Source organism: Dunckerocampus dactyliophorus, chromosome 1 (assembly GCF_027744805.1).
Source record: "Dunckerocampus dactyliophorus isolate RoL2022-P2 chromosome 1, RoL_Ddac_1.1, whole genome shotgun sequence".
NCBI lineage: Eukaryota > Metazoa > Chordata > Actinopteri > Syngnathiformes > Syngnathidae > Dunckerocampus > Dunckerocampus dactyliophorus.
In genome coordinates, this window is record NC_072819.1 from 21145502 (window position 1) to 21171052 (window position 25551).

At 41.5% G+C, this 25551-nt stretch overlaps 1 protein-coding gene and 1 long non-coding RNA gene across 5 annotated transcripts in view; both read left to right on the plus strand.

The window, feature by feature from the left end:
* The window catches only part of LOC129177070 (kelch domain-containing protein 8B-like), a 179107-nt gene that overhangs the window by 120090 nt on the left and 33466 nt on the right, over nucleotides 1-25551 (plus strand). For all 4 annotated transcript variants that reach the window (XM_054767803.1, XM_054767811.1, XM_054767828.1 and 1 more), the window contains one exon: nucleotides 8918-9142. In XM_054767803.1, coding sequence (XP_054623778.1) covers nucleotides 8918-9142 — 225 coding nt within the window. The remainder of the gene's footprint in view (nucleotides 1-8917; nucleotides 9143-25551) is intronic.
* LOC129177089 (uncharacterized) lies at nucleotides 15267-16908 on the plus strand. The gene is made up of 4 exons (XR_008569572.1): nucleotides 15267-15326; nucleotides 15437-15513; nucleotides 15733-15824; nucleotides 16403-16908. It is a non-coding gene; the product is annotated as an uncharacterized LOC129177089 (long non-coding RNA).

Genomic DNA, 25551 nt, shown 5'->3' on the forward strand with positions numbered 1-25551 from the left:
AAAGAAAAGTATTCTGAAATATAATATGTGAGTTGTGGATACCAGCATTTTGTGAATGTTTTGGTAAAACAAGCATATTTGATCTGTTTGGGTTGTTGGTTAAAAGTAGCTCTCGCAAGAATAAACATTGGTGACCCCTGGTTTAGATGAACTTTGATGCGGAAGATGACAGACTTATGCGCATGCATTCTTTCTTCTTCTATAGTTTGGTATATTACGTGGTTCTGCCTGCGTGTCTGTTCACAGCGCCACACGTACGTGTGTCTTGTGTATTACATCGTTTTCAATCAGTGATCTGTCCCCGTCTGGATGCAACTATTTAGTAATGGGGCACAGTGTGGACACCATTATTTTCACCGATCTCTCGCTCACCTGGACAGAGGCAGTGGTACTGTGAGGATTACATTTTTGGATTTCCCAAGCGCCATCCAGCCTCAGCTCCTCAGGGACAAACTGACACGGATGGGAGTAGGATCATACCGGGTGGCATGGATCACAGAATACCTGACTGGTAGACCTCAGTACGTGCGACTGGGGAACTGCAGGTCTGACACTGTGACCAGCAGCACGGGAGCACCGCAGGGAACTGTGCTCTCCCCTGTTCTGTTTACCCTGTACACGTCTGACTTTCAGTACAACTCTGAGGCCTGCCATGTACAGAAGCACGCAGACGACAGAGCCATCGTGTGATGTATGAGGAATGGACAGGAGAATGAGTACAGAAAACTGATCCAGGATTTCGTCAACTGGTGCGACGCAAACCACCTGCACCTTAACACCACCAAGACCAGGGAAATGGGGGTGGACTTCAGGAGAAACAGGACATACCCAGAACCTGGTAATGGTAATGGTTTAATTCATTTTGAACATGCATACAAGTTACACCTGAGTACATCACACAGTACAGTTCGAAAAAGTAGGAAGTAGGAAGAAGCAAAGCTTATTTAATCCTACCCCTCATCCGTTTCATATCAGTTGCAATTCATTTGTTCACCTCCTGTTTTCCAAATGTAGTCTTTGCCAATTGTGAATACGTAGGAAAGTGATAAGGCAGTATAACAATGTGGTGCAATGAGCCCATTGGCAGTCGGTGGGGCCTTATGGTGAAGGCCAAGGGCCCAGTTGTGGCTATCCCAGCCGGGAGACATCGATGTTGGAGCAGAAAGCAGGAAGCTAGTTGTTGGTCTGGAGCTAATTCGGCTAGCAGGCCGCGCTACCGCAGCTCGTCTCAGGAAAAACTGAGGAAGCTAAACAACGTGCCCAGTACCGTTTGTGGTTTTGTACACCACTGCCTTAATGACAGATGATACCACCAGATCTTGTTACCAGATCTTCTACCAGACTGTGGTAGCTAGTGCCCTCCTGTATGCAGTGGTTTGCTGGGAGAGCAGCCGCAAGAAGAAGGTCGCCACATGCCTGGATAAACTGGTGAGGAAGGCAGTCATGGGCACTGAGCTGCGGCAGAGCAAAGGACACTGAGGAGGCTCCTTTCCATCATGGACAACCAGCATCATCCAATGCACAGCATCATCTCCCAACAGAAGAGCAGTTTCAGTGGCAGATTACTATCACTGTCCTGCTCCGCTGAAAGACTGAGGAGATCATTCCTCCCCCATGCCATGCGGCTTTTCAACGCACTACAAATTTGACGTGATCTGTTCCATATTTATTTGTTTATTTATTATCCTATTTTAGTTTTCTTGTCACTCATGTCGTGCATTGGTTGTTTTATTTTTTTTCATTTTATTTCAAGTTCATTATAACATTTTTGCAGAGCTGCTGGAAATGTGATTTTCCTTGGAGATCAATAAAGCATATCTATATAAGCAACATTACTGAATTTAACAAGCCATAGCTGCAAATATGGTGCCTCATGTAGTAACTACTTTACACCAGGAGATGGCAGACATCTGTAACTTAAATCTGACATTTGTGGGTGTGTTTCTATGCAAAATTTAGCCGTTTATAGAGTTTGAAATCCTGTGTGCCTGGCGGCAGCAAGTCCGCTTGTCGTGATAGTCCACAAGCAGCGCATACTGGAGCCAATGCTTTGCTTCACTTTGTTCGGGGTGGCAGGAGGGGACGTGGTGGGTGTAGCAGGGGTGGTCAAAACAACGTTAATGGTGAGGGGGGTAGGCGGAATGTAAAAAAATGTGGAAATATCGTCATATAATCTGTGGCAGAAAATGCACTGCTAATAGCGGAGGAGGCAGCAGTGTATTCAAGATCCCACTGTAAATGATGATGATGATGGCTGGGTTTGCTTGAGAGATGAGGAAGAGTATCACAAGTGGATCAGACATTTTGATGAGCTGGTATTGTGGAGACAGAGATCTGACAAATTCTGATCCTCGTGATGTCATAATATGCAAATTGGATGAGTGAATTGAGTCCCATCACAAACTTTGGGTCACACTGATGATTTTTCTCATTTCCAAGATGCCTTTATCTCAAACCATTTTCAAGCTACAACCTTTTGAAATAGTATGATCAAAACTGAATACTTTAGTGACATGAATGGTTAGTTTTACTATCCATTCATTACTAGGAGCGTGGCGCATACACTATTTGTGTTTTTTTTTCTCCCCCGTTGTAACAACCATTAACCGGTTTTAGAAGACTGCATCGTATCTAGCAACATGGTCAACCACACCTCCTTACAGAGACAAAACATGTCCCGTCCTTGTTCATAGTTGCTCTCAGAGTTTCCTGAATTAAAGGAAAACTGCATGTTTTTTGGAATTTTGCCCATCATCCACAATCCTTATGTGAAACCCTTTTCTGTGCGTTTTAACAAGAGAAAACGAGTTAGCATGAACCAGCTAACATTGCACGTCATGGAGATGTCCCAATTACGACTATAAAGCCCTCTTAAAAAAAATAGCGTTTTATTGTTTCATATACACGCTATGATCATGCATGAACAGGTACATTGATGATAACATGTAATGCTTACAGTATCTTGCCGTATTTTGATGATTGAAAACATTTCCGGAACGTCTTTCTTAGGTGCATTAAGTTTACATAGCCCATAGGAGATAACGCTGCTTCCGTCAACAACAGCAGCATAGAAACAGCGACGACACTTACAATATCTGCTCTCATTGGGATGGCTGTGTCTTTCATGTATTGTCATAATAGGTGCCTCCCATTACATGCAATGTTAGCTGGCTCATGCTAACTCATTTTCTCTCCTTCGAACGAACAGAAAAGGGAAATAAATATGTTTCAATTATGGGCAAAATTCCAAAAAAGTGCAGTTTTCCTTTTAAGCTAATATTCCTTGCTTGGAATTTTTAGATTAAGTTAGGAGGTCTCTGACTGGACTCTGAGAAGCTTTGTGAATGCGGCCCCAGGTTTTTAAACCTCCACAACACGTTGGGTATAAAAGTATAGCTGTCTCTTGTGTTAGCAGTTTTTCTACACAGTTGAAAGCACAATGGAACAGTTTGGTCTTGTATAGTTGAGTGCAGCAAATGCATGGAGGTATGCTAGCGTCAGCACTCATGCTTTGAGTTGTCTGCTGCCATGGCACACCAACAACTGAGCAGCGCCTGCTAGATGGAGAGCAGTAACACCCATGCACTAACTGATGTTAGTTGAAAAGCTGTGTCAGAAATATTGCAGATGAGTATAGAGAGACATACTAAATTGGGTGTCACACTACACACCAGGCCTGTGCAAAATTCAGAATCTCAGAATTCAGTTCAATGGACGAATTTGAATTTGAATTGACTCCACCCCAAGGGATGTTAAATTGAATTTGAATTACAGAGAAATTCATTCTGATTACATATCATTACATATTAGTGAGAATTAACCTACATTTTTCTTCAAAATGACACTCACAGACACAAACATTAACATTTTTACATTTTGTAAAATGGCTAAGAAATAATTTTATGTAAATTGACAAAGACAAAGCATAATGTGCTAGCTGTGTCAAAGCGCTTTGAGTGCCTTGGAGGTGGAAAAGTGCTATACAAGTGAAAGACCATTATTTTTATTTTTTACAGTGTGCTGCAGGCCATTAAAAATGGGCTACAAATGGCCGTCGGACCACACTTTGGACCCCCGTGAATGAAATATTGTTAATATGAAAACCTAAAAAAATTGACAAAAACTTCCTGTCATTTTTTAAATCATACTTAATTGTCATGCCATTGTAAAAATAAGTTAACCACAATGTAAAAACAATACAATAGCCAATTAAAATTTTTAAGCCATTTTTCAGAAAATAGACAAAGGCACAACATTGTTTTCTGACTTTAATTGCCATGCAAGTGTAAAAATAAGTTAAATACTGTTCATATGAAAACCAAAAACTATATAACAACCTGGAAGACAATTGACAAGGCTTATTGTCATTATTTTAACATACTTGTCATACAAGCGTAAAAAGAAGTTAACCACTGTTAATAATGAAATGTAAAAAAACAGCCAGTTTGGACGTCACTCATCTTCTGAAACTGATTGTCAACACCTCTGTGAGCATTAGCATTTTTGTAAAGGCAGAATTTGTAGTTGTACCTTGTCCTAAGGTATTCTGGGATGCCACATTGTGGAGTACTTCTGGATCCCAAACGCAGAGGCAAGAGGCAGGTGAGGTGAGTTCACAATTTATTGAGTCCACAAGCAACAAAAGGCAATGGTGCAGAGAAGGGTGCACCATGGAACATAAAAATACAAAAGTTTTGGAAGGCGGTGGCTACTGAATGCACATACAAAAATGAGACGCAGCACTAGTGTAGCATGGTGCAAGAAGGAATAATCCGGCATCTCCCAGCTGCCAGGAGTTAGCCTAAAGCGGGCCTTACATCCTGACGTATGTGTTAACACATGCATGGGCGCCGCAATTTTTGGGAAATTTGCTGGCCGTGGCCAGCACGTAGAGGAAGTAGGGTATCAGATGGGTTGGGAGTGTGTCGTACGAGCAAGTGATTCGTGACTCCCACGTGCAAGGTTGTCCTACGTGCGCGCATAAAATAATTTGCATCCCAATTCTGCAAGCTTTGCATGCTGCCTGCGGGTTTGAAAATCTCTGTGGGCCACGTGCGTGTCGCTTGCGATTTTTCCCATTTTTGCAAGTAGCCAGCATGTAGGAGCACGTACGTCGGGATGTAAGGCCCGCTTAAGTAGATCTCAGGTGCGTCCCATAGGTCCACCTCGTCCGCCAAGACGGGGAGATCTAGAACAGAAAGAAAACAAGGAGAAGGCAGGGGCAAAAAACAAGGGAACATGACAGTATCCCTCCCCATAAAAACGGGCGCCACCTGTAGGCCTACCTGGCTTTTCTGGAAAACGACTGTAAAGATCAGTGTGGGGTCCAGAATGAAGGCACGAGAAACCCAAGAACGCTCCTCTGGGCCGTACCCCTCCCAGTCTACCAACTATTGGAAATCCCTGCCCCTTCTCACATCCAAAATCCAGGATGGCCGTAGATTAGCCTGGGAGGAGGAGGAGGCACCTCTGGAGGTTTTAGGTCGCTGGAGCTGACAGGCTTGAGGAGGGAGACTTGGAACGCCGGATTTACTCTGAGAGAGGAGTCCGGGAGGCGAAGCAAGCCAGAGCCACCCTGGTGTTGCGCCATGCCAGGCAGGCGCGGTGCAGGTGTGCGAACATGGAAGGTACTGCCAAATCATCTGACCATTGTTCTGAGGATGGTAGCAGGAGGACAAGCGGGGTGATGCACCCAAAGCCTTTCTGTGACAATAGCGTGAGCAGCAGCGGTGCACTCTTAGACAGTGCATGCGGAAAAAAACTCTGCAACTGATGATATATGGTTTAGCCCAGTCATTTTGGAGATTATGCTTGATTTGCCACGTAAGCCCTAACACCACGGTAGCGAGGGGATGACAAAAAATGTCATGATGATTACCGGATAAACGGAGCGAAACAAAATGGCTCTTGTGAGTGATGTTGGCCAGGTGACGTCCATCCAGAGAATGGACTACTTTAGCAGTTGATAATGGCATAACAGGAATAGAAGAGCTCCTTACAAATGCTTCATCAATAAAGAAGTCATCCGAGCCAGAGTCCGAGTGTACCTGGAAGCTGTAGGCAGCTGGCTGCAGGATCCGTCGTCCACAGGTGATCCTGGACGACACGAGGGGGTGGCTTGGGAGCTTTGGCTGTCAGGGTGGACGGGACAGCGGGAGATGGTGTGGTCCACTTGAACAGGTGGGGCTGTATGCAATGCGTTCTCTTGGCATGCGTAAGATGATTGCCTCCAAGCTGCATGGGCTAATCCAACGCCGGGGCCAACGGAGTCTCTATAAAAGTAGAGGGCCGGCTGGTGAGGGGTGATCGTCGGGACCACTCTGGGTGTAGTTTGGTGCGGCGTGTCCACGAAGCCGGTCCTGCTCACAGTCGCTAAGGCACTTGTCAATGCGCACCGCCAGGGCAATCAAGTCGTCAAGGTTCCCCAGAGTATCCAACGGAGTCATATGGTCCTTGATACACTCTGTGAGTCCCAAAAAGAAGGTGTCTATGAGGGCAGAGGGATTCCAGTCACTCTGAGCCGAGTGCATGGAACTCGATGGCATAATCTGATACGTTGCGTCTACTTTGGCGCAGCCTCAGGAGGGATTGGGCTGCCTCTCAGCCAAGTAGGTTATATTGAAACACTTGCTCCAGAGCCCTTTTTGTTTGGGTCCGTATCTGCGGGTTCCATCATCTTGGCCGGATTATTCTTTCACGTTGTGGAGTAGTTCTGGATCCCAGACGCGGAAGCAAGAGACAGGTGAGGTGAGTTCACAGTTTATTGAGTCCACATGGGTGCATCACAGAACATAAAAATATAAAAGGTTTGGCTGAAGACGGTGGCTACTGAAAGCACATCCAAAAATTAGGTAGATCAGAACGCAATCAGTCACAGGTGCGTCCAGTAGCTCCGCCTCAAAATTCTTGAATCTTGAATCTCCAGCCAGCAGCTGGATCTGAAAGGAGACAAGGAGAAGGCAGGAGAAAAAAACAAGGGGATGTGACACTGGGAGATTAAGTGCTGTTCGATCCTCCTATCCAACAATTTGAAAGTTTACAATATTAATGCTCTTTTTTCTCTGAGTAACATATAACTGCGGTTTTAATGCAGTGTTTCCATAATCTGCAGCTTTTAGTCTGTCACAACTTCCCTTCAGCTTTGTTTCACTCTTGCAATCGATCTCGCTGGCTTCCTTCCCACTCCTAGCTGACCCTCTTCTACATCGCCCTGTCTTGCATTTGCACAAGTTTTCTTTGTATCACCATTTGGACATTCATATGTCCTTCTCTAAATCGTCCAACTCTGCTCATATTATTTGAGTGCAAAAACAACTTGAGTTGAGCTTTTGTGTTCAAGCCAAATGAGTGATGGTTCCCAGTGATGGTGTTACTTCACTGTAAATGCCAAGCAGGCTTTAGATTAAGATTAATAAAAGTAAAGAAATTTAAAAATGCCAAGACAAGTGAAAGATATACTCCTGCCGTGTGCAATAAAACATGCAGGTTTTCATCTCCATTATGGATGGACATTTGAGTTGACTGATCATAGATTAGATCACTAATTTCCCCTTTCTTGAAATTTGTCATTATTAATTGTGTTAATTAGAACCTTTCATAGCACCCAAGGACACTTTACAGTTGATGGTTAAATAGTTATTATGTTTATTACATGCAGGAAAAAATGAAATATATTAATATAATAATAATATAATAATAGTAATATAATCATTAAATCCAAGAGAAAAATATTATTTACAACATTTTGAGAAATTCTCAGGCTTTTTGTTTTTGTAATATTTTGTTTTTCTTTGAAAACAGTCCTATGTGAATTTTACCCAGCTCACTGAATTGTTATGGCAGCCCAACTAAGCAGCAAATCACTCAGGCCTAAATGTAAAGGCCTAAAATGTTCCCATCATTGTGAATTCCAGCAATACTTTTAATCTTAATAGTCTTAATCTTGTTGTTTTTCTTACTATTTTAGACCAGTTTACTTACTACTATCTTAAGTTGTTTATTAACATAAAGTTTAAAAATTATTATCAAGCAGGGGTGTCACGAGACACTTACGAGATGAGACAATAAATGAGATTGGGTCTACGAGAAGTAGATGAGACTGATTTTAACATTACTTTTAAGAAAAGTACAATGAAAAACTATTACAAATATTTGAAATGTATTGCAATCTACTAATTTTATTTTAACTATGTTACCTTGCATTGCTCCTCACAAGACTACACTCTTCTGCACTCTGTGTGTATGCTACCAGCCCCGTCTCCATCCACTGAGACAAAGGGACTGAATAACTGACAAAAGAGCTCATTTCGTTCATGCTGTTGTTCTATGAAACAAACGTGCCAAAGTGCTGAAACCAATGCAATGAATGCTCTTCCTGCCTGTTTGGAGGCAGGAGACAAGCATGCACGGCAATAAATTGAGGCCGGCAAATTTATTGAGTTCAGTTTCATTTATTGTGTGACTAATTCATTTATTATCGTCCCAGGCGTAGTACCCACGAGAAAGTTTTTTTTTCTGAACAAGAAATGTTGTCACGTTTTAATCTCGCGAGATCTTGTGACACACCTATTATCAAGACATTTTAGAACTTCTTGCAGGACATGTTTGGCAAATGGTTTGGAAATGGTTCTATACACAAATCTGACCTTGGACTCTTCATGTTTACTGACAATTGCAAGGCCAGCCCATTTAGGAAGCAGACCTAATTAAATGCTCCTCCTGTTGTGAAGTCCTTGCAACATAACATTATTGAAACACACCATCAGACTCCATGATTGACAATAGTGCCAGCGGTCGGTGCAGTAGCATGTTGAGTGTCAATCCTACTGGGATGATTGTTTACAAGGCTTTTCAATTATTCATATAATACGTTCCAGTCTTGACGAAAGCTGAATATTTTTCCCTTCCTTATTCCCAGGCGGTCGTCAGGGAAAGATGCCGGTGACGGCACTGGAGGCGTTCGACCTGGAGATGAAGAGCTGGACACGCTACCCCTGCATCCCAAGCCGGAGGGCTTTTTCTTGCTGTGCTACAAATGAGCGAAGCCTCTTTAGCCTGGGGGGGCTCCAGCAGCCGGGGCCGCACAACTTCTACTCCAGACCTCATTTTGTCAGCACTATGGAGGAGTATGATTTGGATCAAGGTAAGTGATCAGCTCTTCAGAAGAGTGTCCCAGTAAAACACTGTTTATCTCCATGTGGCCCTGCAGCGCCCATACTTTTCCATTTATGTTAAAGTCTGCTTGTCAAGCTACAAGAACAGTTAAATGTTGTTGAGTTATGATGATAGATTATTTTGTCATTATTTGGCTTCTTCATCCCTTACAATGGGGGAGCTTTAGCAGATTTGCACCAACAGACCAAATGAATCCAATCTATTTTAAAACAAACACACTGTAGTTAAGGCCCAATGACAAGTTGGTACAAGCTATGTTTAAATTGGGGGATTATTCTTGTAATGAAATGTTTTTAAATTTTAATTCATCAAGATGAATCAAAAGTTAAGAAAGCAAGGCTACTAAGGTCATTCTGCTATTAACCTTTTATGCCAAAGCACACATTTTCTGTTCTACTAGATGTCTTTCATACAGTACACTTGTAAATGCAACTACACTGGATCGTCATGGTCATGGTTTTGTTTCCTTCAATGTGCTTAACAAGTTGCATTAAGGAACATCACATGATCACAGTACACGATTTAGAAGAATTAGGAAGAAGCAGAGTTTATTTAAGTCGACCTCTGTCCAATGTCTCAGCAATTACAGCAATTCATTTCCTGTGTGCCTTTCCAACTACAAGAGCAGTTACATTTAGTTACAATGATAGCATATTTTGGGGTGTTTTTCTTTAAATAGCTGGAAAAAGATGTTCTTCATTGTGGAGGAGCATTAGCATCAGTAACCAACACAATTTCCCTGCTTTCTTTGCTATGTCGACGTTGCACCTTGTCCGATGCTCACTCATGTAAACATTTGAGCGTTTCAACGAGCTTCTCTGCCTCAACAGTGCTATTCCCTAGTCAACACACAGAAAAAACTCTATTGTAAAACTCTATCAACTATACTTTGCAAGACCTCAGTTAAGTAGCTAAACAAAAAATAAGTTTTGCTGGTAATTTTACTAAATACAACCTCACAAAGGGGCAACAACAATGGCAAAAAGGGAAAACTGCAATCGCAAAGTAGGAAAACTGTTTGCAGGGCTCTGCCCTGACTGCTCAGTACAATATGGCTACTGTAAGTTGACAGTAACAAAAAAGGAACGCTACAGTATAGCCCGTTTTATATATATATATATATATATCTATAACTCGTAAATTCATCAAAGTTAAGGATGAATACACATTTTCTTGTGTTTACACATAGCTATAAGCTGTAGTTAACTTGATTTTACACTTGATATTTATGATATTTAGCAATGGTAGAAAGCTACTGAAAAGTTTGTCTGTACATTAAATAAAAGTCCATGAAGGCTCATGGTAATTCTTATATTATTATTTTTTCTGTTATTATTTCTATGTATAAGCAGTGGTTAGGTTCTTTTTACCCTAATATGACAGTTATTGATAATGTTAAAATGTGAAATGTGTTCAAATGTGTTTAAAACATGAGTAAAACTATCTTTAGATTCATGTCTGTAATAAGATTAATTAATAACAAATTAGTTTTATTTCCATTATTTTTAGGAAAAACACAAATTAATTTATATGACGTATGTACAGCATAATTTATAACAATATGCTTGATAACTAGAAGTATTCTAGGTTCCAGAAAAGAAACATTCCCAGACTCTCTGCACTGTACTGAGCCTGGAGCATGTTGATTTTAAGCATGAACACAATCTGCTCCATGCTTATAATCCTGACCCAAATGAAGGCAGATTATGCATTTCAGTCATGCTGTATCAAAGCTGATCGCCATGCTGATAGGATAGAAGAAAATGCTCTTTCCTGCAACCGAATTTCTGAGCAGTTAGAAAAAGGAACAAATTCTCCCTGAGGATCCTTGTGCCTCTCTCCAGATGTGACAGTGGCAGTGTAAAATAGAAGTGTACCATATTGCCAGATGATGATTGGAGTTTGACGTGGCAACAAATTAGGTACTTTATTGCAACATTTGTGGAAATGTCACATGCTTTAGCAGTAATGTACCAATAGGGAGCCATTATAGTCAACTACTATCCATACATCCATTTTCTATGCTGCTTCTCCTCATTAGGGTACGGGGGCATGCTGGAGCCTATCCCAGTTGACTTCGGGCAGAATACACTCTGGACTGGTCGCCAGCCAATCGCAGGGCACATATAAACAAACAATCATTCACACTCACATTCATACCTATGGACAATTTATAGTCACCAATTAACCTAACATGCATGTTTTTGGAATGTGGGAGGAAACCGGAGTACCCGGAGAAAACCCACGCATGGGGAGAAGACTAACAAACTAACTAGCTGTTCAACAACAGGTTGGACAAATTTAAAAATAAGATATAAAAGATATAAATAAGAATAAATTACTCGCAGACAGCCAATATGGATACGGAACTAACATTTCAACTTCCATTGCACTAATGCGTGTAGGTTTAGATTTTTCTTTTCCCATTAATAATAAAAAGTTTCATTTACAAACTGCATTTTGTGTTCAGTTGTGTCGTCATTGACTAATCTTTAAATTAGTTTGAAGATGTGATACATTTAAGTTTGACAAACACCGATATCAAACGATATCGATATGTGTAACATAGATAGATACTTTTTTTTTCAAGCACCTCTGTTAGTTCTCCTACTATTATCATCTCTTAAGTAGTATATTCTATCCTATGGATTTTTTATGTGCCATGAGAGCGAAGTACTGCATCGTTGTGATTCCCTGTTTATTCATTGAGGAAAGAAGCCGTATCAAGGCAGCAGAGCAGGGGCTAAGATGAAAGCCAAGCAGTTAGCAAGGAAGTGGAGATTCAATCCTTCGGTACCTTCTACGTATTATCATGGAAAACGTGAATTCACTACCGAACAAAATCGACGAGCTGGCTGCCCTGACAAACAACGTGATTACCTTCAGGAAGTGCAGCTTATTGTGCTTCAGTGAAACATGGCTAACAGCTAGCGTCTGAGATGCTAACGTGGAGCTAGCAGACTTCATTCAACACCGTTAGAGCGGACAAGAACCCGTGGAAAGCACAAAGGAGGTGGGCTTGCACTGTATGTGAAGAAACTGTGGTGTGATCCAGGGCATGCGAACATTAACATGTCCATCTATTCAACATTTTTTAAAATTGGTTTTCATTATATGGGAAAATCCTGATCCCGATATCTACCGATATTACATTTTTATGCCAATATCGGTCCAATAATATTGGCGGGCCAATATTATCGGACATCCCTATTTTTATTGTTGTGCCTGTTGTGAGATCATTTAAACCTGCAATAAAAGTGTGTTGTTCCAGCTATCAAGTGTTTGTCTCACCGAACAATTACTGACACATAGTGACCATTGTAGAATACTACAGTCACAATTCGAATCGTCTTCTAATGGCTTATATGTTGTGTTCTGTGTTGTGGAATCGACCCCCAGCTGGGGATCGATTCCCGCCAGCAAACTGTGAGTATCGAGCTGGAAGGGCGGCTACTGAAGACATGGTTCAGCCCCCACGTAGACTGCAGGTGTCTGGCACTATTTCGGGAAGGGGCATCTGTATACGTATCTATTATAGCACTTATCGGGGGCAGATGACAGCTTTCTGGACTCGGGGTTCGTGAATGAGCATGGGCTAACTAGTATACTGCTAGATTCTCCCAAGGAGCTTCACGACTTAGATGGGCGCCTCTTGGCGGTGGTTACGCACCAGACAGAGAAATTGTTCTTACACCTTTCTGGGAACCACCATGAAATCTTTCAGTGCTTTGTTGTGCCATGGCAATCCGCTCCGGTCATGCTAAATCTCACATGGCTCAAATTACATAATCCCTCGGTGGATTGGGGCCGGGCCCAATTTGTTAGTTGGAATACATTCTGTTATTTATTACAGTATATGTTTGAAAAATCGTGATAGAGTGAAGCTGCAAAATGTGGTGATGTGTTAAATGTGGTTATTTTAAATTTTATGCAAGTTTATGCATATAGTTTTTGCTTAGAAGATAAAAATTTAGTCAACTAGTTACCACAACAGATATTTTGAATTCCAAGCATTTTAAAGCACTTCATCCAAAACCCAAGTGCCTTCTACAGTACACCCACAAAACAACATCAACATTACATTTCATGAATTTCAATCACGTAAACGAGGGAGAACTGGTGTTGTGCTTCACATTTTTACTAAATTCACATGAGACACTGTTGCAATGGAATGGAATTTAAGTCTTGATTTGCACAGCTTATGATGTTTCCTTGTCATTGTCATGCACCCTGCTGAAGGTGGAGGATTAGAAAGGGAAAGGCATGGCATGATTTTTCTGCTTATTGTTGGATGAGTGGATTAAAGCACACTGGGATATACTGTATTGTTGGGTAGGTAGCGTCTGCCATTTCTTCTCCTTGTGTGTTATGGGGATATACAGACAGATGGTGTAGAGTAAGTGAGCTGATGATTTGAGGGTTATGTGTTCCCTCACATGTGAAAAGATCCCCCAGTGCTTATGTGCAGAATAAAACTCTATTCATGGCAACCATGGCATTCCTTCACACTTTCCTCTGCCTGTTGATCACGTTACATTTATCATTTTTGCTGTTGTGAAATCCTCCTCTGTCCGGTTTAATGGGCACAGCTTTGAAGGATAAAAGCCTTGCACAGACTGGCGCTCCTACGGGGGTAGGAGCGCCAGTCTGTCTTTTTTTCACCTTATCTTTGACACCTGAAAGCTGTAAATACAACATTGCCTGTTCATTCTTGGAATGCAGCATTGTTGTTATGCTGCATGCACTCGCATGAGAGGAAGACAATACCACATTCTAAACTCACTTATAGTATCTCACAAAAATTAGGATACCCCCTCACATTTAATGGCCTCAAGGAGCAATGCAAGTGTGTTGAGTCATCTTCAGTGGATAGGAAATCTATAAAGCTGTGCACTGACTACTCCAAAGTATATCCACATTTCATTTATTTTGTATTGGCCCTTAAGATAAACAGTAATAAAATCAGTTGTGAGGGGTGTACTCACGTTTTTAAGAAAAACAATACTGTGAATATCGAGAAACAATCCACCTTATGGACCGGTGGTTTTCCAATACATTTTGCGCTGTGTATGTGTGTCCACGTGCCTGACCAGGCTGGCGAAAAGCCCTCCCTGCGATTTAATGTTAAAAGAAAATCAGTTAATTTGCAACCAGAAGTGACGAAAATCCTCCATAGACACGTCTGACTGTAAACCAAACTGTCTAATCACTTCACAGACAACAGCAACAGAAGCTGATCATCTTGGGGGGTGTATTTGTATCTCTAGCATCCACATTTATCACATATGTCTTTTTTCCATAGACACATCAAGCCATATGAACTTGAGATCTGAACCAAGAAATTACTAAATTAATTAAGCATAAGTCAAACCAAACACACCAGCACGGCCTTGCGGCTGTACAGCAAATGCAAACTTGAATAGTTTGTCTGCTTAGGTTGGTCAGCAGGAGATGAATTAATCCGTAATAGGTAAACTAACAATACAAGCTATTTGTTAGCCATTCAATTCCAATTGTAACACGGAGGTAACAATTCTCCATCAAAATACATTAGTGTGTCTCGCTTCACATTTACAGAACCATTTGTACAAATGAAGACCTTCTCTGAAATAAATTTAGACCCCTCCATCAAATAAACATCTGCTACTCTGCAGTTGAGTAAATGAAAGCCCTTTGTCACTAGTGAAAGTAAACAATTTCAGCAGGCTAGTGTGTTACCAAACATATGACGAACTCGTGACCTTACGACAAGGCAGGCGGGACAATGCTTCCATTACTCAACATGGCACACTATCAGCTGCTAAACGAGAAGAGCTGCAATTGAGCCGAGAAGAGAAAAGGTCAGAGTTGCATGCTTTGGTAGCACAAAAAGGTTGCCGTACATGGTGTATGTAAGTCGTCATTCACCATTAACTTAATGTTGGCTATATCGTCTGTGTCTTCTATTGTCATCCAAGTTGGTAGTGTAAATGATATGCTTACATTCTTAATGCTCAACTATTCACTCATTTATTTTGAAGAACGTAGTCATGCCACCAGATGTTGGCACTCTCTTATTTTGGCGGGACGTTTTTTCTTTTCCTGTGTCAAAAGGTTAACTCCGCTAATGGTGATTGCAACCCCATACACAATGTGCTCACGTATTTTCTCAGGTAAAGTTGTTTGCACTGATTGTCTAAATATTGTGAGTAGTAAGTTAATGAGAATATGTGTTTTCATTGAATTGTTCGTGTTTAAAGTGACAAAATTTCCTGCTGTGTAGTTTCAACCTGGCTGGTGGTAGGCTAATGTGGAAGACTACCTTGTGTTTAAGCTAGCGCCCTTGGAAGGCGAAATGAGGTATGAAACTGTTGACCATATGTATATTTTAGACTGTGTGTGTATATATGTGTGTGTGTTAATAAGGGAATAAGAGCAGTTTGTTTAAATGTTTTATGTGAAGCTGCATATGAAAATGTATTCAGTATGATTCATGTGATTACACTGAGAGTGATTTATGTATTGGTTGTGAAACTACAGCACAATGTCATATTCTTCATATTCTTGTTTATTCTGTAGTTTTCACGGTGCTTATGGTGCTTACGTTACTGAGGTCATGGTGCTCAAGGTGCAAGAACTAAGCCAGAAGAATAAAGGTGCCTGGTGTAAAGGTAAACCTGTTTGAAACTCCACGTCTGACTAATTCATTCCAAGTGGCCGCTACAGGTAGTATAAAAAAAAAAAAAGAACTGGCCAGTAGCTACACTTGTGCTAAAGCTGCTGCTGTGTTAGCATCCACACAAATCTCTACAGGGGTTGTCATTCATGCAAGCAAGCCTCAATCTTACAAGAACGCTAATACTTGTAGGTCAGGAAATTCATGTCAATTTGAAGAGTGACAATACGGGTCTTTCAAGATTACATAACTGCATCACAGTATATTCCTGTGAGTGTATCAAAATGGCTGCTTCTTGTCCCACTTGGAGCCCCCAGAGAAGAACATGGAGTAGAGTAGTAGGTTTTCAGGTTAATACAGTGAATGTTACTTGAGGTTTAAGCAACATTATCCAGTGTGAAAAAGCATTCGACGGTGATTATGCTCTTTAATAGATGTTGTACCCATCCTTTCATTTGCTCTTACTGAGCAGATTCATTACATTTTTTTAACAGTGTCCAAAGTGTTGTAATCAAGGTGATTTGCATTTAAATGTTTCTGTTTCCCTATGTTGGCTTTTGGTGCTGGTGAAAGGCAGAACATCCTGCAGAGTGGACTGATGCTTCACAGAGTCATAGAAAAATGATTTATTTATTATATTTAAAGTGCTTTGAGTGCCTTAGTGGTGGAAAAGTGCTATACTTGTACAAGTGAAAGACCATTTACCATTTACCATATTTTACATAGCAAAAAAAGACTGCTAGTTTTTTCCTCGTTTGCCATTTTGGGAGTGAATTGAGTTACTAGGCATTTAAATATTGCCACATGGGAATAATGACATTATTGAAGAAAAATGGATGGATGGATGAAAATTGATCTACTTCATTATTTGAATTCTAGATTTTAAAAATTGAATAATTATAACATTATCACTCATAAAAATCGGTTGCCATGTCTGCATTCTTCACAGTTTTGCAAGTGTAAAAAATAAGTTCAACATTGTTGCATACCAGTCAACATTTGCATTTGAAAAGAACTTTTTCGAAAATACGGGAAATTTAAGCTGGAATGGGGGCTATTAAAGCTTGTGTTAAAGTGACTTTTCTAGAGTGTGTCTTTCTGTTATGTTCGGCGGGCGTTGGACCCCAGATGCAGAGGCGGGAGGCAGGTGGACAAGTAAGTAAGTCTTTTAATAAGTGCAAACAGAACAAAAGGCGATGGTGCGGGAGTCAGAGGGCAGAACAAAAGGGCACCATGAAGGACGCACTTGGAAGAGAGCCGAGAGAGTTCTTGCCTGGAGAGCCGGGCAAGAACTCTCTCGGCCCCATAACACTGGGCACACCTTCTGGGAGACGCTTAGTATGCTGGACCTCAGGATTGGGAAATGAGGTCCGCCAAAACTGTAACAGAGAGGTAAAGTCCAAAGAGCCAGAGAACGACTGTCCGCGTTTGTAGCACAAACCATTTGGGAATAATCCAGCGTCTCCCAGGTGCCATCCATCCGCTTAAAAGGATGTGATGGCTCATCAGAGACAGGTGCGCCCAGTAGTCCCGCCTCCCGCCGGAGAAAGGGTTCCTGAAACGGGAAAGAACACGCCCAGGAGAAGGCAGGGAAAAACAGGTGGCAGGGACAGGAAGTGAACCCTGACACTTTCAATGAGGCTGTGTGGCAATGGACCATGACAAACCACTTGAAAAACCTGTGGTGATGGCATGACAGGTGATTTATTCATCACTCGCAGTCAATAACTCATGGTCGTTATTACATTTGCATTCCGCACAGACAGAGTAAGATTAGTATGTATTAAAGAAGGAGGATTTGAGCTCAAATTGCAGCTCATTGCCATTATGGCTGTCTTTGTGATGACTTTATGAAAGACCCACAGATCACTTTAAGCTTTTCTTATTATCAAGTGCAAACAAAGTGCATATGACTTTTGTATGGCCTATTCATGAATTAGTACAATGTGGCATATAGTACAGACACAAAGACTGAGGGCAGCAAGAAAACTGGTTGTTGGAGCAAAGTGGAGACTTTATAGTATAGTATACTGCTATTTATTTTTCATTCTTTTTTTATTTTTAATTTTTTTATTGCCCATGGTGTGTATGTATATACTTATATATATACTGTACACACCCCTGATCAAAATCTTAAGACGAGTTGAAAAATTGCTACAATTTGTATTTTGCACATTTTGATCTTAAAGAAGTTTTGAGTAGAGCTACACTATGCAAAAGCAAGAAGGGGGGGTGAGACAAAAAACATTTGGAACTTGTAATTTAAACCAAAAAAAAAAAACGGAGATAGGTTGTATATCATCTGATCAAAAGTTTAAGACCACACGCTATAAAAGCCAAAATCTGCTCAAAATGTTCATTTTCTGTCAGGCATTCACACTGTCATGCCCTCCTGATGGCTAAAGCGAAGAAGCTTTCTCTTTTTGAACGTGGAGCTGCATAAGCAAGGCCTCTCGCAACGTGCCATTGCTGCTGAGGTTGGGAGCAGTAAGATAGTCATTCTACATTTTTGGAAAGATCCTGAGCATTATGGAACAAAAGAGTCAAGTGGTAGACCCAAAAAAATCACACGTGTGCTGAACCGGAGGATCCGATTGGCTGTCCATCAAGACACAGGTCGGACTTTGACCCAAGTGAAGGTCCTTACTGGTGCCGACTGCAGCGCAATAACCATCAGACGGCATCTGTCTCCTTCAACGCCACAAAACTGCCTGTGTAGACTTTGCCAGGGAGCATCAAACATGGGACATTGAAAGGTGGAAAAAAAGTTTTATTCTCTGATGAGAAAAAATGTAACCTTGACGGTCCAGATGGCTTCCAACGTCACTGGCATGACAAGGAGATCCCACCTGAGATGTTTTCTACCCGGCACAGTGGAGGGGGATCCATCATGATCTGGGGTGCTTTTTCATTCAGTGGAACACTGAAGCTTCAGGTGCAGATGTTGCGGCGGGCATCCCTCATGACCGAGGGCCCTCGTCTGTGTGGTAACAGCTGGGTTTTTCAACAGAACAACGCTGCAGTTTACAATGCTTACTTGACCAAGGACTTCTTTAGGGAGAATAACATCACATTTTTGGACCATCCTGCATGTTCCCCTCATTTAGATCCCATAGAGAACATTTGGGGATGGATGGCAAGGGAAGTTTATAAAAATGGCCATCAGTTCCAGACAGTTGATGCCCTTCGTGAAGCCATCTTCACCACTCGGAGCAATGTTCCCACTAGCCTCCTGAAACACTCGCATCAAGCACGCCCAAAGCAATTTTTGAAGTGATTAACAAGAACGGTGGAGCTACTCGTTACTGAGTCCTACTGAGAACATTTTTTGTTCTTTTTTGAGCAATAGTCTTAAACTTTTGATCAGCTTATAAACAGCCTATTTCAGTTTCACTGTTGTTTTCAATTACTTTTTGAAAGTGATTTTTGTCTCACTCCCCCTTCTTGCTTTTGCGTATTGTAACTCTACTTAAAACTTCATTAAGATCCAAATTTGCAAAATGCAAATTCAAGCAATTTTTCAACTGGTCTTAAGATTTTGATCAGGAGTGTGTATATATATATATATATATATATATATATATATATATATATATATATGTACAGGATATGATTCACCGAAACAGGCTTGCCTTACTGCTGGCAATGCGAACCAGGCTCCTGCTCCGGTTGTACAGGGACCAAATAGCGCGCGCATCAATCCCGCACCACCCACAGGACACCGCGAGAGACGCGGTCGAAAGTCCACAAACCACATGTAGACCTGTTGAGCAAACTTCCATCTACTCTGCAGTATCCTTGCAAGGGTGTAGAGCTGGTCCAGTGTTCCGTGACCTGGACGAAAACCACATTGCACCTCCTGTAGCCGAGGTTTGATGGTCGTACCCTTCTCTCCATATCCTCGTCCTCTCCGGGGTTGCAGGCAAAACTCTGCCAGAGGTGAGAGTTGAAGACTCGATGAACGGGAGACTCTGCCAGACGTTACCAGCACAACCTCACTACATGTTTGGGTCCCCCAGGTCCGGCATCCTCCCCCGTCATCTAATCCAACTCATCACCAGGTGGTGATCAGTTGACAGCTCAGCCCCGCTCTTCACCTGAGTTACCAGAACATGCGGACGCAGTTCTGATGTTGGGTGTCCTGGTGCCAGGTGCACTTGTGGACCTCCTTATTTTCAAACGTGGTGTTTGTTATGGACAAACTGTGGTACGCACAGAAGTCCAATAACATCACACCGCACAGGTTCAGATCAGGGAGGCCGTTCCTCCCAATCATGCCCCTCCAGGTCACACTGTCATTGCCCACATGGGCGTTGACGTCTCCCAGTAGAACTCCGGAGTCACCAGCTGGGGTGCTTTCCAGCACCCTTCTGATGGACTCCAATAAGGCTGGGAACTCTGAACTGTCATTTGGCGCGTACGCACAAACAATGGTCAGGATGCTTTCCCCATTCAAAAGGCATAGAGAAATTACCTTCTCGTTTACCGTGGATGACTCCAACACACAGGCTCCGAGCTGAGGGGCTATTTATAAGCCCACACCAGCTCACCGCCTCTCCCCTGCAGCAACTCCAGAGGTCCAGTCCCTCTCGAGGAGTTTGGTTCCATAACCCAAATTGTGGATCGAGGTGAATCTGACTATTTCTTGTCGGAAGTGACATTCCATGTCCCAACAACCAGATTTGGCCGCCGAACACCAGGTTGTCCAGGCACCCGCCCTCGACCGCCTCCAAAGCACATTGCACCGGACTAGATCGAGGAAAAGGCTTCTTGAGACGTCATCTGTACTTCTGTGAAGAAGGTGTCGGACGTTTTGCTCCTCATCCGAAGAGCTTCGTCAGCGAACTAATAAGTGCTGGTAGCTTAGGCCTTAAATACAGTAAGAGTGGGCGGAATTGGTGTGCCAACACCCTCCTCCTATTGGTTCGTTACACTAAGCCTGGGCGGAGTAGTGGTATAATCCTATCCTGCTATTAACACCTCCGATAAAAGGGAAGTGTAGCTCCCTGTAGTTGGGTATGAACGACTCTGATACTGGCTCGTTAGCCTCTATTGTTCTGGCTCGGCCCTGGCTTCACCTCATTTGCAAGACTAAGAGCTGTGGGTTTTGGTCTCAGTAACCTGCTGAACACAGGGTCCAAATTAAACCTCAAACCACCATTCCGATTCAATGATGGGTTCTGTTGTTTGACAAAAATAGCTTCCTTCACTCCTCTTTCAAACCATCTGTTTTCTTTGGCCAAAATCTTTACCTCGCTGTCCTCAAAAGAATGATTGGTAGCTTACACCTTAAAGCTACCAAAAGAGTGATTGGTAGCTTACACCTTAAAGCTACCAAAAGAGTGATTGGTAGTTTACATCTTAAAGCTCTGGTTGATATGAAGTTAGCTCCGGGCTACGGGCACCGATGGTGGAGGCTGAGCTGGGGGAGCTTTGGTTGGTGGAGTGGACTGAGGAGGGAAGGGGGGGGGGGGGGGGCGTTTGTTTTTTGAGGATATAATTCTTTATCTTGCTATGTCTGGAGTGAGGGGAACCATTTTAATCCCTGATTAAAATGTTGAGAAAGTTATAGTTGCTGCTCGTCAGATATGTTAGAAAAATGAAAAAATGATACATTAAGTCTTAAATAATCTCCAAGACTTGGGGGCGGGGGGAAGTAGAATGATTTAAAAGTTAAAAAAAGCAGTAAGTAGCAGAAGCAAACAGGAACAAGAAGGGACACATCTGCATTCGACAGAAGCAGGAAGCAGTAGCACTACTACTACTACTACTACTACTATAAATTATTATTATGATTATTATGTTTTTTTTGTTGTTGTAATTTTGCTCCCCCCCTCCCCCCATAGTATCTGGTAGTCTTTTGCCTTTTTTGTAGTTCAGCTAAGCTCTATTTGTTATCATTAAGCATTGACATAAACGCTCATGTCCACTGTCCTGCACACACACACACACATGCTGAGAAGCTAATGGGTTATGGACTTGTGGGCTGTGTGTTACTCACAGTAATTGAGCTACATTGAGGTCTGTCCGTGTTTTCATGGATCTCATGAATATGTCTTAGTGTGTGTCAAGAGAAGGAGACAGATATGGACTCGATGTGGTGACAGGAGAAGAATGACCTTAAGAAGCCAAGACTGAGACAATAGGCTTCATTTTGCATTGTGTGGCTTTTAGACAGAGGCATGTTATTAATTTCGCCACAGCCAGCAGAGATATTATCCTGTGATTAGAGACTATATCACATTTGTTTCTGCTGATTGCATCTTTTGTCTGCAGAGTAATTGCAGTGGGCAAATCAGTTGGATGAGAGACTGCAGTGGTACAAAATGTATAAGGCACTCAATTTTTCCTTGCTCTGGGTTGTCACATTTGCACACTCATTTGGATGCTTTGCTTTTGATAACACCTTTCTGTGGCTTTTCCCTTGATTGTTGTTTGCAAGCTGTGAGGGAAGCTTTGTGCTTCACTGTTTTGTACATGTTTCATTTTCATGCGTGTATCATGCATGAGTGTTGCTTCCTGCACTCATGACAATGTATTTGGAAACAATATTGCTATTGCAATTACACATTTTTTCATTTCAATACCCAAATCAGAAATGACCTTCCTCCCCCTAACCAAAACGCACTAAAGTGCATCATGTATTACCATAATATTTCCATGTAGTGTACAAAAATGAACGATAAAGAACATAAAATACATGAATTCACTACAACAAACATGAATCAAATAAATACATAATAATACATAATACATGCTAGTACACTCTTGATCAAAATTTTAACACCAGTTGAAAAATTGCATTTTGTTGGAGCTTAAGGAGGTTCTAAGTAGAGCCTCAAAATGCAAAAGAAGACATGGGAGTGTGATAAAGACAATTTGAGTAGGCAATTTATTGCAAACAACCATTAAAGTGAAATTGTTTTTTCATCAGCTAAAAAATGTTTCAGATCACATACTTTAAAAGCCAAAAATGTGGATTCAGTTCTGTCAGGTATTCACACTGACATGATCTCTTGATGGCAACGGCAAAAAAAGCTTTCTCTCTTTGAACACGGTTGTTGAGCTGCAGTGTGCCGTTGCTGCTGACGTTGGACGCAGGAAGACATTTTAAACTTCTTAAAAGATCCTGAGGCTTATGGAACAAACAAGTCAAGTGCTAGACCCAAAAAAAGAAAACCCTGTTGTGCTGAAACACTTAATTTTGCGCAAAAAAAAATCATGGTAATTCAGGGTTATTTTAATAACATTAACCATTGAAAAAAGTGTATGGCCAATGATCAAAGGCTCGAGGGAGAAGAAGCGCAACAAGCGGTGGCTCTAGTAGTTCTGGTCGAAGTACTCCAGATTCAGTCATATATACGGATGTTGAACAGATTCCTGAGACAACTGGAGGTGCTCACCTATTACCACAACCGCCGCCGAGACCTTACAAGGATGACACAGTTAACCAGTTGACACACCTGAGTGGAAATATAGACAAAGCAACAGCGACAGCCTTGCAGAAGGTTAAACACCGCGCAAACAAGCAAGAAAGAAGTTCAATGGAAAAGAGTGAGTATACTATGGCGAAAACCATGGAGGATTATGGAAAACAGATGCAGCAACTTGTGGAGAATTCCAACTCCCTGCATCAACTAATTTACAGTTTGATAGAGACTACCAACGCCATACAAAGAGAAATGCAAGGTCTGAGAGTGGAGAATAAAAAATTACAGGAAAGTTATGATGCACTGGGAGCCACTCTCAAAAAAGAACGTGAAGAAAAGGATAAAATCATTGAGAAGCTGAAAAACACCATAGATGATATGGATCAGAACACACGAATGAATGACGTGGTCGTGACGGGACTTCGAATTAAACCAAGGTCCTATGCCAGAGCAGTGGCGAATACTGAAGAACCAGACGAAAGGGATGTCGCCTCAACAGAGCAACAAGTTGTTGATTTTTTGCAATCGAAGGAGGTGGATGTAGACATCCAATCTATTGATACTTGCATCCCACTGTATGGGAGGAACCGCACTACACCCGTCATCATCGTCAAATTCACCAACAGGAAATACAAGGTTGCCCTGCTGAAACAGGGAAAGAAGCTGAAAGGAACAAATGTCTACATGAATGACCACCTGACCAAGCGCAACGCTGAGATTGCGAAGAAAGCACGTGATCTGAGGAAGCAAGGAAAGATTCAAGGAACATGGAGTGCAAACTGCAAAATCTTCATCAAAGCAAATGGAGGACCAGAGGCCAGAGTTCTTGCTGTCAAAGACATCAAGGACCTAGAAAGATATTGAGGTCTCCCAACATGGAGGAAAACAGCTTTAATATGCTACAAGAAGATCTACAATTGGACACTTTTCACTTTACAGATCACAAACAATTGGATATGGAAAAAGACATTGACCCAGACTCAAATTTTTTCTCTCACATTACAAACGACTGCCGTTATTATACGGAGGAGCAATACAACAACAGTTTCATCAACGACGACAAGTTATCCATCATACACATAAACAGCAGAAGCTTGAACGCAAACTTTACTAATATTAAACAATATTTGAATCAATTCAAAGAACCTTTCAAAGTTATAGCAATCTCAGAAACTTGGATTAATGCTAACAAAGGAATGGACTTCGAGCTGGAAGGATATGAAATGACGTGTGCAAACAGGAACAATGCAAATGGAGGAGGTGTGGCCTTATACGTGGACAAACATTTGAACTACAAAATGGTAAAGAATATGTCATTTGTCATTGATAACATTTTAGAATGTATAACAATTGAAATCTGTAAAGAAAAAAGCAAAAATGTGTTAATAAGTTGTGTGTACAGAACTCCAAAGTCAAAGATTGGAATGTTTGAGGATTGGATTAAGACAACGTTTACAGACATAGGTCAGAAAACTATTTTCATATGTGGAGACTTCAATATTGACCTCTTGAACTCACACAAGTGCAAGGAAACAGATGACTTTATAGATACAATGTATAGCTTGAGTTTATATCCTAAAATCATTAGACCAAGTAGAATAACAGACCACTGTGCCACCCTCATCGATAATATATTCACCAATGACTTTGATAACAACACCATCAGTGGCCTGCTAATTAGTGACATCAGTGATCATCTTCCAGTGTTTACAATCTACAATGAACATTATAAGAAAAAACAGGCGGAGGCAAAAAAGACTTTTCAAAGATTGCGTACAGAGGACAACATCCGTGCCTTCAAGATAGGTCTAGAAGAACAAAGTTGGGAGAGTGTCTACAGTGCAACAGATGTGGACGAGGCATATGACAGCTTCCTTGGTACTTATATGGAGCTCTACGATAAGAACTGCCCCTGGCAAGAAAAGCCCAAGAAGCAAAAGAAAAACCAGCAGCCATGGATGACAAAAGGACTAAAAAACGCCTGTAAGAAGAAGAACACATTATACAGGACATTTATCATTCAACAGACTAAAGAAGCAGAACAAAAGTATAAGACATACAAAAACAAGTTGACAACTATCTTGAGAGTGTGTAAGAGGGAATATTATAGTCACGTACTAAATAAGAACAAAAATAACATGAGAGCAACTTGGGGCATCTTAAATAGTATTATAAAGAACAACGTTAAGAAAGCAGACTATCCTCCCTATTTCATGGTTGGAAACACTTACAGGAATGACATGAATGCGGTAGCTGAAATGTTAAATGAATATTTTGTAAATATTGGACAAA